Source organism: Larus michahellis, chromosome 14, assembly GCF_964199755.1.
Source record: "Larus michahellis chromosome 14, bLarMic1.1, whole genome shotgun sequence".
In the NCBI taxonomy this organism is placed as follows: domain Eukaryota; kingdom Metazoa; phylum Chordata; class Aves; order Charadriiformes; family Laridae; genus Larus; species Larus michahellis.
In genome coordinates this window covers 3,150,176-3,167,294 of record NC_133909.1, presented here as the reverse complement: position 1 = coordinate 3,167,294, position 17,119 = coordinate 3,150,176, and the positions used below count along the sequence as shown (strand labels likewise).

The following is a 17,119-nucleotide window of genomic DNA, read 5'->3' as shown; positions in this document are numbered from 1 at the left end:
CGTAGCGACTAATGTTTGCTTCTCCTCCAGGTACCGCTCCTGCCCTCCCTGCCTTTCCGCCCCGGCCATTGCCTGGCTCCATCGAGGAGGTGAACTCAGATATCCAGGTACAGGCTACCAAGATGCTGAGGGGACTGGAACACCTCTCTTGTGAAGAAAGGCTGAGGGATTTGGGTCTCTTCAGGCTGGAAAAAAGACGCCTGAGGGGGCACCTTCTCAACGCTTATCAATACTGAAAGGGGGGGTGTCAGGAGGATGGGGCCAGGCTCTTTTCAGTGGTGCCCGGGGACAGGACAAGGGGTAACGGGCACAAACTTGACCATAGGGAGTTCCACCTAAACACGAGGAGGAACTTCTTTGCTGTGAGGGTGGCAGAGCCCTGGCACAGGCTGCCCCGAGAGGTGGGGGAGTCTCCGTCTCTGGAGACATCCCAAACCCGCCTGGAGGCGTTCCTGTGCCACCTGCTGTGGGTGACCCTGCTCTGGCAGGGGGTTGGACTGGGTGATCTCCAGAGGGCCCTGCCAACCCCCGCCAGTCTGTGGTTCTGTGGTGGCCGTTCCTCCTGGGCCGCTGTGGCGGGGGGGCAGCCTGTCGTGGGGACACAACGTCTGGGTGAGGAACAACCCAACGGCCGGTCCTGCCCATAGGGTGCCCCGGGGGACGATGCTCCAGGCCTGGGGCTGGGCGTAGGGTGTGAGGGGGAGGTGAGGCAGCGCTGCTTCCCGTAGTGCAGCAGCCATTAGAGATTGGGAAATTTCGATTTGCTGGTTGTAGAAGGAGCAGAGCGATTTGGGGGGGCTCCAGGTGGGTCACCCCTCGCTTATCCAGTCCCGGGCTGAGACCCCTTGCCCTGGGCAGGCTCTGCCCTGCGTTGGCTGTAGCTTGGCCGAGCCTCAGAGCTCTCCCCGCTGCCCATGGGGACAGTCCCCAGGCACTCGCTGTCCCACCTCCTGTGATTCCCAAGGGAGATGGTCACCTTACGCAGGGATGCTGGGGAGCCGCTGCTCCAGAGGGAGCGAGGGCAGAGCCGCTGTGGGTTCGGGAGCACTGGCCGAGTTTGGGAGTGAAACCAGTGGCCAGCCAGGACCTCGGTGTCACCTGCAGGGATTTCCTATCGCCTGAGGGTCATCAGTCTGCCGGCAGCAGCAGGGAGGACCAAGCCCATGAAGGAGGTCTCAGGGGTGGCCGCAGTGGAGACTCAGGGACTGCGATGGGCAAGATCTTCCAGGGCACTTATGGGAACTGGATGCCAACTGTTTTGTTTTTTTTTTTTTTGCAAAGTCCACGTGTTTCACTGGGGATCCTTGTTATGAACTCCACGGCTGTGACTCGGTGGCTGGGAGGGGGCCGGGGCATCCCATGGGCTGACGCTCCTTCGGCTGGGGGGGGGCGGGCAGCGCTCCTCGGGGTGTGGGGGCCAGAGCCAAGGAGTCGCTCCCCCAGTCACGTCCGCGTGGGAGTCGCCCACTAACGTGGTCTCCTCCTTGCTGGGAGCCTGGGATGGGAGCATCGCCACGGCTGGAGACCTCGGCCGCCCCTGGGTACCGTACAGCGGGTGGTCGGGACGACTATCGGGTACCAAAGAGTCTTCACAAGCCATTAGCCGATCCTCAGGTCCGCCCTCAGCGATGAGTCTCTGTTTAGTTTCCTCTACGATAACTGGCTTGTTCAACCTAAGCCCAGAATACGTATTTTGGGGGATGGGGAGTTCATTTCCAGCGTTGCCGTTGATTAGTTTCTTACAGGTTCCATGTTCCCGTGCCGTGCTTTGGAAACGGCAGATGTTAGCAGCTGGAAGGCAGTTTGGTGTCTCTGATTTCTTCAGCCAACGGGGCAGAATGAAGCTGGGGGGGGCGGGGGGGTGGGGCGCTGGCTGCCCTGCACCCGCACCCACCCTCCTCTTGTTTTATATCCACGTGTGTGATTTTTTTTTTTTTTTTTCTTTTCCAGTTGCGTTTTGCTTTGTTTTTCTCCCGGAATACGAGGTGCAAACCCCGCAGCGCCACAGCTGTGATTGCCATCCCTCCCGTGTGTCCCGTCCCCCCCACCCCCCCAACAAACCCCAGCCCGCCCCGACGGCACGACCTTCCTCCTGCCGTCCCCGTCGCCGGTCCCTGCCCGCCCCAGCTCGACACAAAGCAGCATGCACAGTCAGTCTCTCCCTCCCGCGCGCTCCGTTGCCTTCTCCTCCTTTAGGCTTTCTTACACTTCCCCTTCTTCTCCCGCTGCTGGAACTTCCGGAGCCGCCGAGCCCACGTATCCCGCCACTGTATCACCAGGCTGGTTTTGTCCGCAATGATGCCGCTCTGGTCGGGAGAGTCCTCGTTGTTGCCCAGCAGCAAATACTTCTTCATGGGCTTGATTTTGGGGCACTTGCAGGCTATGTCCTTGGAGTGGATCCACAGGGTCTGGTCTCCGCGCCGTATCCGGTTGCTCCCTTGTTTGTAGACGGAGATGATGTTGACCGTGAACTTCCACCAGTCGGCATTTTTTTCCGCTTTCAGGATGTGGATCTGGACAGCTGGAAAAAAAAAAAAAAACCAAAAAAAAAAAACCAAAAAAAACCACGAGGCAAGAGAGGAAAAGATGTTACGATTTGAGCTGGCGAGAAGAAAATTAATTTCAAGCCTTACCTAATGGGCTGTGTGAGGAAAAGGGAGTTTGTCTCCTGAGCCCAGGCTGGGGGACAGCAAGCGAGGGTGGCGGTTCCACAAAAGCTACCTCTGTCCCCAGGCCATCCGCCGTGAGCAAGAGTAGCCAGTGCTGGTGGCAGAGGGTCCCCGCAAAGGTACTAAGACCACCATAGGCTTGGGAGATGCTCTCCAGCTCTGCTGCCACCAAGATGGCCCTCTGGGTCGCCTGTGACCATGGGGATGGTTACCCAAGGACCACAGGGGCTGCAGGGCCCCCAGGAGGGGAGGCGGGGACGGCAGGAACCATGGCACTCCTTGTGCTGGGGGCCCTGAGAACGACACGGTGCTGCCCAGAGCGGCGGTGGAGAGCAGGGTGCCTCGTTCTATCTGTGTCCTGGGGGGACCGTCATCTCCCAGGCCGTGGTTGGGAAGCAAGCACAGGCGGAGCCGTTCCCCAGGGCTGTCGGCGCAGCAACATCTGCCCCAGCACCTGTGAACTCTTCAAGCGATGGAAAAAATTTTTAAAAATCAGGTGGATTCGTGTACACTGGACCCTGCCTTTTCCCTTGAAGCAGCAAGCACAGAGAAAATTCACAAACCCAGGGACAGCTTGTGCCTCCAGCCCCGGGTGGTGGCCCGGGCACGGGGCAGAGGGTCTGCGCACAAGGAATGAGTTGCAGAGGGCACGGCAGGGAGGTCCCTGTCCCCGTCGGCAGTGCCAAACCCCCAGCATGAACCGTAGGACCTGGGATGAGCTTTCTTCCTGACCCACGTGTCTGGAGAACAGCACACACTCCAGCCATAGGATGGGCTTCTGCATGGACCATCCCTCCAGCCCCTCTGTTCTCCCTTCCTCGCTGGATGGGCAACTTGGTGCATCTGCACCAGGACCCTAAAAGCAGCCCCAGGTTCTAAGACGAGCCAAAATCTGGAGCGAAAACACTGGGACTGGCCCAAATCTCCAAGCATTTGGCATCTAGCGGTAGGAAAGACCTCTTAGGGTCTCCAGCACATCTGCTCAGGGCCAGTGCAAGGAGACACCTCTCCATGAGCATCTGGCCTTGGAGCAGGACACTGAATGGGGTCAAACCGATGACAGGATTTGGAAACAGGAAGGTTTGCTGTTCCCGTGTTCCTAGGAGATGTCCCTGAGTCAAGAGTTGCTGTGGAAGAAGACGCTGCTGGTAAAGATCACAAGTGAAGGACTGAGGGTAGGGCTCAGGGATCCTAAGGAGAGGTCGGTGCCAGTGTCCAACCTGACTTTGGGGTCTGGCGGACTCCCTTGAGCATCTCTGTAAGTACTGAGTAGCAACATCAGGCTTCAAGGGATATCTCAGTATGCAGCAGCCTGGCAAGCCCAGGGACCCAGCAGGTAACTGTGGGATAACAAGCTCCCAAAGCAAGACCAAGATGGGAGGACAACCGTGATCCATAAGCAAGATGATGTTTTCCAAGCCCGTGGCTGATGTCGTGTAGCCCATCTGTAGCTGTATGGACTGAGGAAACCTGGGGAGGACTCAGCCCTCCACCACTCCCTCCCTTGCTCTTTCCTGAAACACGATTCATACCTTACATGATCCCTGCACCCATCAGCAGCCATGCAGGAGCGGTGGCCCATGGTCCCGTAGCCCCAGAGGGAAGAGGTGTCTTGGCATCATGATCTGAATGGGAGAGGACTCTCTCTCCAAGGTTGTCTGCAAAGGCGCTGCAGAGCTGGGATGGTGGTGCACACCAGCACACTTGAGGGTAAGGCTCTGCTCACCGCTGACTTCAGAAGCCCCTCGAGCCACCACGGTTTTGTCCTGTGGGGCATCCCTAGGCTGTAGCCCAGGTGGCCCTAAGCAGCCAACGGTGACCTCTGCCAGCCCTCCTCCTCTTCCTCCTCCTCCATGAGACTGCTTCCTTGGACACCCCACCCATGATGGACCACATCCGTGCCTCCTGGCCATCCCTACAGCGGGTGCTGTTGTCCCCTTCCCAGGTGACATCCATGGACTTGGGTTCAAACCACAAGGAAGGATGGAGACACACATGGGAAAGGGAGTGTGTGGCCCACTGCATGGTGAGGAAGAGGAGATACAAGCCTGGAGGCAGCTCCTGCTGCTCCGGTGAGCTTCTTCCCGACAGTGGTCCATCACGACCCAGAGACGGCAGAGGACAGAAGCAGCAGTTGGCCAAGATCGCATCATCCAGGGAGGATGAACACATTCCTCCTCGCTAAAAACCAGCTTCCAGGAAAATATCTTCACCGGGAAGTGACTGCCCAGCCCCCCCGGGTTTGTTTGCTGACTGCGGGATGAGAGGAGCCCCCACCAGCAGAGACAGAGAGAAAATCCCGGGTGGTGATGCCAGCCCTGGCCAGGAGACCAGACAGGGCCCGGCGGCTCCGTGCAGGCTGGTCCAGTCCAACCACAAAGTGCTTTTTGACCAAATCTTTGAGCTTTTCCCTTTTTTTCCTCTGCTTCCCTCCATGCCCTGTTGAGCTATAACCCCCTGCCCGTCCACCTGCCTGGCTCAGCCATCTGGCCGGTCCCCAGTGGGGCCAATCTCGAGTGCATAAATTACCAGAGGGGGAAGAAACCTCAAAAAAAAAAAGAAAAAAAAAAAAACCTGGGCAAAACTCTCCCCTTTGCCTTATTAACAACCTAATTTTATCCACCCCGCCCCAGGATTAGCTGAGGAGGAGCATCACCCGCGCCTGAAAAACCACAACGCGCAAACTGGTTTCAGGCTATGGAGGGAAACGGGGCTCTGCAGCCCGGCAAGGCTTTTTAACACGTTGCAAAATATATGGTGGGTTTTGGTGTGGGGGGTTTGGTTTTTTTTTTTTTATTTTTTTTTTTTTTTCGGAGCATTACATGGCCGCCAGATGCTTTCATTAAAAAAAAATAAAAAAAATAAAAAAAAAGAGAGAGAAAAAACAACCCTAAGCTCTGACCGTGTATTTCCCAGTCTGGTGTGAAGGTAACAAAATGTGAAGATTAGCCAATTTTTATTTTTTTGGCAACAAATCTTTCCAAAAAAGCTTAAACCTTTGACCTGCCTGGGTCCACACTGACAAAATGGAGAAAATGAATGAAAAGGAACCGGAGAGAGGTGGCTACAGGAAACTCCGCTCTAAAATACACAGTCTGTATTTTTTTGATGTCAAGGCCCCCGTCTCTTTATTTTTTTCCCTTTTTATTAATGAAGTGGAAGGAGTGAAAGCTTCGGTGAAGGCTTGGCTGGCACGGACACAGCTGCCTCCACTGACAGCGAGTTTTCTGCCCAAAACTTTGCATCCAGGACGCGCGGTTTCCCCCGCCCCGAGTCTGGTTTCAGAGCCCGAGTTTAGTGATGACTTGTCTGGGTAATTTGGGCGGGGTGGAGGGGGGGGTGTCTCCGGTATCTCCCAAGGGACACGAGGTGTGTGGAGATACAGAGAGGTGCCAGGAGGAATTTTTGGAAGCACCTAAGCTGGCTCCCTTGGGTGAATCCCTGGGGATTTAGGCACTTGTCTCTTGTGAAAGAGAAGGTTTCAATTCCGTTGTGTTTTTTGGGGGGGGGCTCAGCTGTGGCCCACCGCTCCAAAGCTGGCTTTGGTGCTTGGTGGTGTCCTTCACCTGCCGTTTCCTAGGGCAAAGCTTGGCTTTGCCTGTGCCGTGGTGGACTGCTCCCACTTTGCTGATGCACCCGCTGAACCCCTGCGCCAAGGCTGAGCCGCGCAGGGGCCCGTCCCTGTCACTGCATCCATGGAAAAACATCCCTGAAAGCGTCTATGGGGCAACCAGACGAAGGGGTGGAGTAGGGGATCATAGAATCACAGAATGCGTTGGGTTGGAAGGGACCTCCAGCCCCAGGTGACCCACAGGGCTCGGCTGCCCGCTGTTTGCAAAGCACGGAGAGGAGTGGGCAACAAGCCACAGGCAGCCCCAAGGCACCGCCGGGCTCGGGACACGGACCGGAGCCTATCCTGGCTGGGAACTGGTGTCACCGGCCTCAGCTGGAACCCTGAAAGCTGCGGCTAATTTGATTTTGTTCTCCCCTCTCTGGGTCACCATCCGCTCCCAGCAGACCACAGCCAGGGGAGCATCACCTCCACCGCCCGCTTGACTAACCGTCATCCAGGGGCTGTTTGCGAGGGCATGGAGCGACAGGACGAGGGGCAATGGTTTAAACTAGAGCAGGGCAGGGTTAGATCAGACATTAGGGAGATGTTCTTTCCACTGAGGGTGGTGAGACACTGGCCCAGGTTGCCCAGAGAGGGGGTGGAGGCCCCATCCCTGGAGACATTCAAGGCCAGGCTGGATGAGGCTCTGAGCAACCTGATCCAGTTGAAGATGTCCCTGCTGACTGCAGGGGGTTGGACTAGATGGCCTTGAGAGGTCCCTTCCAACCCAAGAGGTTCTATGGTTCTGTGATTCTAAATCCCACGCGAACGGTGCCTTACAAAGTCACCCCAGCCCAGGTGATGCTTTCAAGTGGCTCCCCACGTTATGCTTCTTTCTAAGGAAAAGGTGGCCGAGTGGTCCCCGGGCTGCGGGAGGGGGTGGGACGGTCCCTGGTCCCCTCCTGCACCCGCAGGGTGCTGGGCAGAGCCACCCCAACGCTCAGCCCCGGGGCCCGTGGTGCTGCCCGGGGCTTGGCCTCCAGCTACAAGAAGGACCCGAAGGCTGGATGTTGCAGATGAAAACAGAGGGGTGGATGGTTTGATGTTAATAAAAACAAAAACCCAACCCCAAACCCTCGAAACATGTCTGAGGGCAGCCGCGCAAAGGCTTAAATAAAAGCAGCGCCTCGCAGCATTCGGAGACCATGAGTCAGGGGCCCAAAAATCAGGAGATTGCCACGAAAAGAGTGAGACTGGAAAAAAATCATGTATTTTTTTAATTTACTTTTGCGAGTTTGTGCTGAATCTCTTGATTTCAAGCTTTGCCCTGCCAAAGCTGACCTGGGACTGGGCTACACGGACAAACCTATGGATCCTATGCACTAACCCGACTGCGGGAGCTGGAGCTTTGTGGAGCTTCCAGTGATGGGGAACATCAGGTTGGGCAGAGAATGGATTGAGAGCAGCCCTGAGGAGAAGGACTTGGGGGTGTTGGTTGATGAGAAGCTCAACATGAGCCGGCAATGGGCTGCATCCCCAGCAGCGTGGGCAGCAGGGCAAGGGGGGGGGGACTCTGCCCCTCTGCTCCGCTCTGGGGAGACCCCCCTGCAGTGCTGCCTCCAGCGCTGGGGCACCAACAGCAGAAGGACACGGAGCTGTTGGAGCGGGGCCAGAGGAGGCCCCGGAGATGCTGGGAGGGCTGGAGCCCCTCTGCTGTGAGGACAGGCTGAGAGAGCTGGGGGGGTTCAGCCTGGAGAAGAGAAGGCTCCGGGGAGACCTTCCAGCCCCTTCCCGTCCCTAAAGGGGCTCCAGGAAAGCTGGGGAGGGACTCTGGAGCAGGGAGGGGAGCCACGGGATGAGGTGGAACAGTTTTAAACTGGAAGAGGGGAGATTTAGATGAGATCTCAGGAAGAAATTGTTTGCTGTGAGGGCGGTGAGCCCCTGGCCCAGGTTGCCCAGAGAAGCTGTGGCTGCCCCATCCCTGGAGGGGTTCAAGGCCAGGTTGGACGGGGCTTGGAGCAACCTGGGCTGGTGGGAGGTGTCCCTGCCCAGGGCAGGGGGTGGCACTCGATGGGCTTTAAGGTCCCTTCCAACCCGAACCATTCTGTGATTCCATGATTCTATGATCACTGCTCTGGCCCCAGGGAAAGATCCCACTGGCCCATGGGAGTGGCATCGGGAGCAGAGCAGTTTGCTGAGAGAGACAAGAGGGTCTTTAATATAAACAGATGGAAACGGGTGCTTGGGACGTGGATGCAGATGGAGTCATCCCAGCCTGAGCCGGGACTTTCCAAAGGACCAGGTCCCTTCCCTCTGCACAGGCAGAGCGGAGCCCCTGTGGATTTTACTCCAACCAACAGCAAAAGGTGACCCCGACACCATTCGGGTTTGGGAATGGAAAGGGCTGGCTCCTCGCTGGAGCAAAGGGGTTTTTCCTCTTTTTTTTTTCTTTTTTTTAAGTTACTTGGCAGTGTCTTTGCCGGACTCTCATTGCCAGTTTCCTACCGGTTTAATATTGGAGATTTATGACCCCCAATCCCGGCCAGCCTGGGTGCGCCCTGGCCCAGCACTGTCCCCCCTGCGGTGCCGGGGGACCCCTCGCTGCCCCGACTCACTCCCTCGGGATGCGGTTACGGGGGGGAATTGCTCACTGCTCCCCCGTGCCGGGAGTGGGATCTCTCCACCTTCCAGGGTGGTGGAAGGGGCTGCGAGACAGGGATGAGCCATGGACGAGCCAGGGATGAGCCGGGGACGGTGCTTCCCCCCTGCCTTGTGTTTTTCTGTGGATTCAGGGTTTTTTCTCCTCCCCAGTCTCTCTTTTCAAGCTGCCTTTTGAAAACATGTTTTCCTTTTTTCCACCAGCCGCTGCCAAGCTCCTCTCGACAAAGGGGGTGACTAAGTGAAGTCTCCGCGAAAGGAAGGATATCTTTTTTTTCTACTTTTTTTTTTTTTTTTTTTTTTTTCCAAGAAAGGGCAAAGCGAGCAGATGATCTCACCTTTCCGTCGAGGATCCCTTTCCTCGCCCCCATCCCTCCCCGCTGATGCCGTGCCGGGGACACAGGTAGGATAAGGGGGCAATGCTTGGGACCACAGTGCCGGTTCCCAGCAAAACACTCTGGCATCCTCTGCGCAGGATCGGGCCCCGCTGCAGAGCGAGGAGCTCGGGGTCAGGGGAAAAACGGGGTTGAAAAACATCGAGGTTTCCTTGACTGCAGCCGCCCACCCCGCTTGGATGAGCCACACCACACAGACAACGGGAAAAGCCCCGAAGATCAGGCTGAAATGGGGGCACCCGAGGGAACGAGGGATGCTCCCGCATCCCCTGGCCCAGCATCACCTGCTCTAATAAAATAATCCCCTCTCCTTTCGGGCCAGGGGGAATCTCCATCCCCAACAGGGATCCCCCCCCAGGCTCTGCTTCCACGGGACAATTTTAACCGCCCCAAACCCAGCAAATCCTCTATCCCTGGTTTTCTGGGAGCCGAGCGACCCCTGCGCTCTGCCAGGCAGCCAAAATAAACCCAGGAAAAGCTTTTCTGCTTCTCTTCTTGGCCGCCCCCCCGCCCTTGAAATCTCCCAGCCCGGCCTTCCCCGCGTCCCTGTTTCACTCCAAATATTTGCACCAAAACCCGTCGCGGGGGGAAAGGGCCCAATTTAAAATAAAAAGGAGAAAAAAAATACAACAAAACAACCAAACCCACAAAACAAAAAAAAAAAAAAAACCCAAACCACAAACCCAACAAAAACAAACAGATAAGAAAAATAAATAAGGGAAAATATCCCCTTTGAATCGCTGAATGAAACGGGGAGCTAAAAAGCCCCATTGAGAAGCGCGGGGCGGATGATAGCTTCCCGATGGAGCCCGCGGGAGAAGTAACTCTGTTCAAGCTAATTAGAGCCTTTTAGGACATTCAGCCCAGCGATGCCGGCGGAACGGTGAGGAAAAGAGCCTCCTAATTGGCTTCCTGCTGGGGTGTCAGTCCCAAAGTCTTTATTATCCCTCCCTGCACCTTTTCAACCCTTTCTTCCCTCCCCGGCCCCGTCCAAAGCCTGGGCTGCCCCCGGCATGGTCGGGCTGCGCTGCGGCATCGCTTACCCCGCTGCTTCGCTGGGCTGGTTTGCCATTGAAAAAACAAATTTGTGGCGTCTACGGGGCTGGTTGGGGCCATGGGGCTGGTCGGGGACCCCACCCAGGGCCAAGAGGGCTCGGGTGGGAGCACCCCGGTTCCCGCGCTGGGGCAGCCTGCGCCCCAAAAGAGCCCCGGCAAACGGCTTTGGCTCACTCGTGCTCTTGCAGAAGCGATACCGCATGATAAAAAAGAAAAGAAAAGCTCTTTGCAGCACCCCTATTCACTGCTCCAGGGGGGGTCTCCTGGCCGAGACAGCTCCTGAGCTGCCCTCGTCTCCCCGGGGTCTGGTGAAGCCCCCGATCCCATGGCACAGCCTCAAACGAAACCAAGCCTGAGCTTTCACCCAAACCCCCAAGTAACATCTTCCCGGTGATCGGAGAAGCCAACGAGCGAAACCACTCTGGGGCTGCCCCTCGAGCAAAGCCCAAGTGCTGCCATCACCCAAACATCACCCCGAGAGCCGCGGGGAGAGATAACGCCGCTCGGCTGGAAGCAGGACGCACGTGCCTTTCTACTCTGCCCTGGGGAGGCCGCATCCGGAGTGCTGGGTCCAGGTCTGGGCTCCCCGGTTCCAGAAGGACAGGGAACTGCTGGAGAGGGGACAGCAAAGGGCTACCAAGAGGATGAGGGGACTGGAACACCTCTCTTGTGAAGAAAGGCTGAGGGATTTGGGTCTCTTCAGGCTGGAAAAAAGACGCCTGAGGGGGGACCTTATCAACGCTTATCAATACTGAAAGGGGGGGTGTCAGGAGGATGGGGCCAGGCTCTTCTCAGTGGTGCCCGGGGACAGGACAAGGGGTAACGGGCACAAACTTGAGCATAGGGAGTTCCACCTCAACACGAGGAGGAACTTCTTTGCTGTGAGGGTGGCAGAGCCCTGGCACAGGCTGCCCCGAGAGGTGGTGGCGTCTCCGTCTGTGGAGACATCCCAAACCCGCCTGGAGGCGTTCCTGTGCCACCTGCTCTGGGTGACCCTGCTCTGGCCGACCCTGCTCTGGCAGGGGGTTGGACTGGGTGATCTCCAGAGGTCCCTTCCGACCCTGTGGTTCTATGATTCCCTCTGAGCTCCCCGGGCCAATTTGGATCACGGCAGGTCCCGGTTTCCTGCAGTCAAGTGGCTGCTTTCTGCCCCCTCCAGAGACCAAATGCTCCAGCGTGAGCTCAGCCCTTAGGAGATGCTGGAGAAGCCAGGTGGGAAAATGAAGGGATGCACGTGCGGGAAATGCCTTTGTACCTCAGTAGCCAGCAGAGAATCCACCCACGAGAAACCCTATGGCTTTAATAGCTTCATGCTCAGCCCCGGCTTTAATAACGTCATGATCTAGCAGGGACTTTCTCACCTGCAATTAAGCCCTTTTCTCTAAGGGAAAAGGGATATGTTGGACCTCTCCAACATCTGATGAACCTCCGGCAGCTCCTCTGTGCATGGCCAGACCCCAGCATGGCCTCGCTGGATGGGGACCACAAGTGCTCCCCAGCCCCCGCAGCTCACCCTTGCCAAGCGATGCTCTCCGCAACCATTTTGCCATGTGGGTAATGGAAGAAAAAAATGGGAATGCAAATAAAACATTTGCCTCCGAGCCCTCTTCCTTCCCCCGAGCTGGCGGGGAGGTGCCAGAGCACAAAGCCAGCCCGGAGCATCCCTCGGCTGGCCCCGCCGGGAAGCGCCTTGTCCGGGGATGGGCTGTTAAATGGGAATTCGTTCTGCTCTCGCAAACACTTCCCGGACATGCTGAGCTGCTGCTGGGAGCGTGTTTGAGGGAGGGAGGAGGTGTCGCCACTCCTGGGTGCTTTGATGCAGACGGGACAGGAGGGTTTTTTCCCCCTGGTAGTTTGGTTAAATATATATATATATCTATCTATACATACACATAGAGATACACATATACGCATGCTTATGCATATATAGATGTATTTTTTTATGTATTCCTCTACTGTGGAGGGGAAGGGCTGGCAGACACCGGGGCAGCCGCAGCCCGTTGAGGATGCTAAACCCTGTCCTGCAGTACTTCGTGATTCCTCGATTGTTCGAACATTTGAAGGCTCAGCTCAAAGCCAGGCTCGTCCGTGCACATTCCGCTCCCCATCCCCGCGGCAAACCCGACGGCTCATGTTTGGTCCCTCCTGCAGACACTTTGCTCTCTCTCGCTACAGTCAATGCGGGGGGAGATAATTTCCAGCCCCTATGTATGTTTAGCAGCGTTTCTAAACATCCCCCGGCACGGAGCGCCTGTAATTTAACCAACTCTACCTGATTTTTTCCAGGCTGATCCCATTCCTGACACTCGGCTCGCCCCAGCAGCCATGGCACGGCCGGCGCGGGAGGGCAACACGCCGGGCACATGGGACGGAGTGGAGCCATCCCTCCCCACCTGCCCCTGCGGCTCGGTGCCGGCGGGCGATGGCCGAGCTGGGGTGGAGAGGGGCTGCCGAGCCCCGGGGAGGGCTGCAAGGGGTTTCTTGGTGTGGCATTGGTGTGATCCCCTCCTGGGATGACCCTGGACGCCTCCTGCGTGGACCTGCTGGTCACCACGTTGGGAATGGAGCCACATTAAAATTAATCCCAGGAGCAGCGAGGTGGGGTGGGAGCTCGGGACGTGCCTGCTCCACGCCGGAGCTGTGGAAGGATGCTCAGGACCTCGAGTAGCATCAAGGACTGGGATGCCACTGCCTCCCCAGCTTGTCTCAGGGCTCCACCACCTTCTGAACTTGCCTGGGAATTACGGGAGGGATGGATCCGGATGACGGGGAACTGCCTGCTGCTTGTCCCCACAGCAAAGCACGGAACAGCACAGTGAGAAGAAGCAGGACACGGTGCCATCACAACCCAGAAGACACCATGGGATGAGGACACTATGGCCCCTGATTTTGGGATTGTCTCAGCATCTGCAGGGGGACTCATATTTTCCAAGTAACGCATTGCATCGCTCGCTGCTTGGCCCAGCATCGCTACCCAGGGCTTCCCCCCACCCCCCAAAACCTGGCAAAAACCGTACCCCAAATTGCACACCCCCCAGGGCGGGCAGCTGCCGCGAAGAAGAGCTGCGGTTGGCACCCAGCCGGCAACCTGTCCCTGGGCTGGGTGGGCCTGGGGACACCTGGGGAGGGGGATGCTCCTGCTCTGCATCCCTGTGCACCCTCTCCTCCCTGGGAAGCAGCGGCTGAGGGGGGTGACTCGACTCACCATAGTCTTTCTTACAGTACTTCTTCATGTTGATCTTCAGTTTCCCCTTGGAGGCTTTGCAGTATGAGTCACAATCTGCACAGGAGAGAGGGGGAGGGCAAGAAAACATTAACAAAACAAATTAGCCTTAAAATGAATAAAAGGCTGGGGGAAGGGGGGGTGGGACGGCTCAAAGCTGCAGCCTGCCATGAATAAGCAGCGTGCCTGTGATATCCATCTGCCAGGCCCCGATTGGGTCGTCTAAGGGGGCATTCAGAAAAACCTTCCTTTCTAAAGAAAGCTTTTCACAAAGGAAACCATCCTCCCGCCCGCCTCCCCCAGCCCGGCTTCCCTGGGCCGCCTCTGTCTTCCTGGGAGACCCCGGGGCCTCCCTTATTGTGCCACCCAGAGCTTTTGAGAGCCACACAAATTCCCCCTGTTCTCCAGCTCCCAACTGGAGCCTGCCCGGAGCCCACAGAGGCCCCATTGTCACCCCTAACCCGGGCCGGTGTCAGCCTTTGGCATTCATTGCGGAGAGATTCGGGCTGGGGTCACCCTCCGACAATGCGGGTCAGAGAGGAAATTAGCAGCCCATGAAGCATTAGCAAAGCCTTTTGGTGTCCACTCTACTGAAGTGTGCAAATAAAATACCCCAGTAGGAACATTTCAGTTCTAATGGGCCCCCACTGCTGGGACACGCTGGCTTTGCTCGGGCGGCGCAGCGGCCGGTGCGGCGGGCAGGCGGGAGCGCTGGCACAGCAGCCTGGCAGCACCGGCATGGCAGCCTGGCAGTGCCACCAGGGCTGGCAGGGCTGGAGCTGAGCCACGGACCCAGGCGGCTGTGGGGATGCTGAGCCCAGCTCCAGTAGCTGCTGGTCCCTGGGGATGCTGAGCCCTGCTCCGGTACCTGCTGGTCCCCAGGGATGCTGAGCCCTGCTCCGATGCCTGCATCTCCCCAGGGATGCTGAGCCCTGCTCCGGTACCTGCTGCTCCCCGGGGATGCAGAGCGCTGCTCTGGGAGCTGTTGGTCCCCAGGGATGCTGAGCCCTGCCCTGGGAGCTGCTGCTTCCCAGGGATTCTGGGACCTGCCCTGGGAGCTGCTGCTTCCCAGGGATACAGAGCCCTGCTCCCATGCCTGCGTCTCCCCAGGGATGCAGAGGCCTGCTCTGGGAGATGCTTCTCCCCGGGGATGCCGAGCCCTGCTCCAGCGCCTGCTTCTCCCCATGGATGCTGAGCCCTGCTCCGAGAGCTTCTGGTCCCTGGGGATGCTGAGCCCTGCTCCAGCACCTGCGTCTCCCCAGGGATGCTGAGCCCTGCTCCCGTGCCTGCACCTCCCCAGGGATGCTGAGCCCTGCTCCAGGAGCTGCTGGTCTCCAGGGATGCAGAGCCCTGCTCTGGGAGCTGCTGGTATCCAGGGATGCTGAGCCCTGCCCTGGGAGCTGCTGCTTCCCAGGGATTCTGGGACCTGCCCTGGGAGCTGCTGCTTCCCAGGGATACAGAGCCCTGCTCCCATGCCTGCGTCTCCCCAGGGATGCAGAGGCCTGCTCTGGGAGATGCTTCTCCCCGGGGATGCCAAGCCCTGCTCCAGCGCCTGCTTCTCCCCATGGATGCTGAGCCCTGCTCCGAGAGCTTCTGGTCCCTGGGGATGCTGAGCCCTGCTCCAGCACCTGCGTCTCCCCAGGGATGCTGAGCCCTGCTCCCGTGCCTGCACCTCCCCAGGGATGCAGAGTCCTGCTCCAGGAGCTGCTGGTCTCCAGGGATGCAGAGCCCTGCTCTGGGAGCTGCTGGTACCCAGGGATGCCGAGGCCTGCTCCAGCGTCTGCTTCTCCCCTGGGATGCTGAGCCCTGCTCCCGTGCCTGCACCTCCCCAGGGATGCAGAACCCTGCTCCAGCAACTGCTGGTCCCCAGGGATGCAGAGCCCTGCTCTGGTACCTGCTGCTCCCCAGGGATGCTGAGCCCTGCTCCAGGAGCTGCTGCTCCCCAGGGAGCTGCTCCCACGCAGGATGCAGCTGCACAGCATCACGCTGTCAAATGGCATTGTGCGGTCGGTGCCCTCCAGCCACCACTGGGAACATCCCAGTGGCTCTACGGCCAGGCAGCGCCACAGTGGCTGGCGATGTGCCACCCCATGCCAGCTCCCAGAATCGGGGCTGGGTCATGGACATCATGTCCATGCACATCCCTTGGTGCTAGAGAGAGGCCCCAGCACCACAGAAACCCCATATTTGGGGGGAAAAAGGGACGCATCTGGCTGTGGCAGGAGGCATTGGTACAGCGATAGTCCTTGGACATCTCCACCTCTCCCAACTGCCCACCATTCCTCCACAGCCACCGTTGGAGAGCAGGTGTGAAGACCTGCCAAAAGGCCACCACCACGTGGCCCCAGGGCTCTGCGAGCAGGGTGGGATGCTGGGACAGTGGGGGACGCTGCTGGTACCCCATGGCCAGCGGACACGAGGTGCCCGTATCTTGCCCCAGGTGACATTGGCAGCGCCAGACCAGAACCACACATGCCCATGCGACACCCCACGCTCTCCAGGGGACCTGAAACGCTGGGGGAGAAGCTGGGCGGCATCCCCCTCTGCGTCCCCCTTTAGCACGGCTGTGTCACACAGCAGGGTGACATGTGCCACAGCCTCAGCAGGACCCATTTCTTACATACTGTAAGAGCCCTTGTGAGAAGCAGTTCCCTCCTAGAGAAGTTGACACAAAGCAGGCTGGGAGGGGAAACTGAGGCAGAGGGCTGGGAGGTGGCTGCACAGCTATAGCAGCTGCAGCATTTGCTGGTGATAGCTCCGTTTGCAGCTCCGCTGGTGTGAAGTCAGCTTTGGGACAGGGCCATGCTGGAGGAAGTGGCCTCCAGTGGTGGGTGCTCAGAGCCAGCCCAGGCAAGGAGGGCACCGAGATCTCGCAGACACGGTGCACTGGGTGCTCTGCGCCCTCTTGGCTCACCCGCCTCAGTACAGGAGGTGTCCCTGGAGTGGGAGGTGGGTTCAGAAACACGGGGAGCTTCCTCAGGTGGAGACGAGATGCTCCAGGAAGTCTCATGGGCCCCAGTTCCAACCCTCACCATTGGCAGCAGAGCCCAACCCAACCTCAGCTTCTTTTGCAGCTTGAGTCGGGGAACCAACAAGAGAAGGAAATCCAGCGAGCTGAACGCCCACACATCCCAGGATCACCAGGGAGCACCTCAGTCCCAACACCTGTGATCCATGCGTGCCCCAGCCCCTCTCAGCACGGCCAGGTGGAGTCACCTCATCTCAGCACTACGTTCCTGCCCCGCTGCTGCTCCCATTCCTCAGGAGGCACCCACAGTCAGACATGGCTTCACGCTCTTTCAGTATGACCTAGCCAGGGTAGAAAGCAAATGCTATGACATGGAGCGGGGCACCTTCCTCCTCCAAGCACCCCAGCTGAGATCTCGGCCCAGCTACAACCTGCCCAAAGCCCTTAGAAACCCAGGAGCTGAGCTGATGACCGAGGGGTTCCAGCAGCCGATGTCTCCCCTTTGCTTTTCTCATCTAGCACGACCCTGAACATCAAGTAAAACTTGAAATGCACTGAGAAAAGAGTGGATATTCCATAAAAACTGTAGTACAGATG

The 17,119-nt window shown here is 58.2% G+C and overlaps 1 protein-coding gene across 1 annotated transcript in view; it reads right to left on the bottom strand.

Annotated features, from left to right (window-relative positions):
* Window positions 1–323: 323 nt before the first annotated feature.
* The window catches only part of NTN1 (netrin 1), a 115,985-nt gene continuing 99,189 nt past the window's right edge, over window positions 324–17,119 (bottom strand). The window contains exons 5-6 of the mRNA XM_074607370.1: window positions 13,537–13,611; window positions 324–2,521 (exon numbers count right to left, since the gene is read on the bottom strand). Of these exons, the coding sequence (XP_074463471.1) occupies window positions 2,193–2,521; window positions 13,537–13,611 (404 nt within the window). The 3' untranslated portion in view covers window positions 324–2,192. The remainder of the gene's footprint in view (window positions 2,522–13,536; window positions 13,612–17,119) is intronic.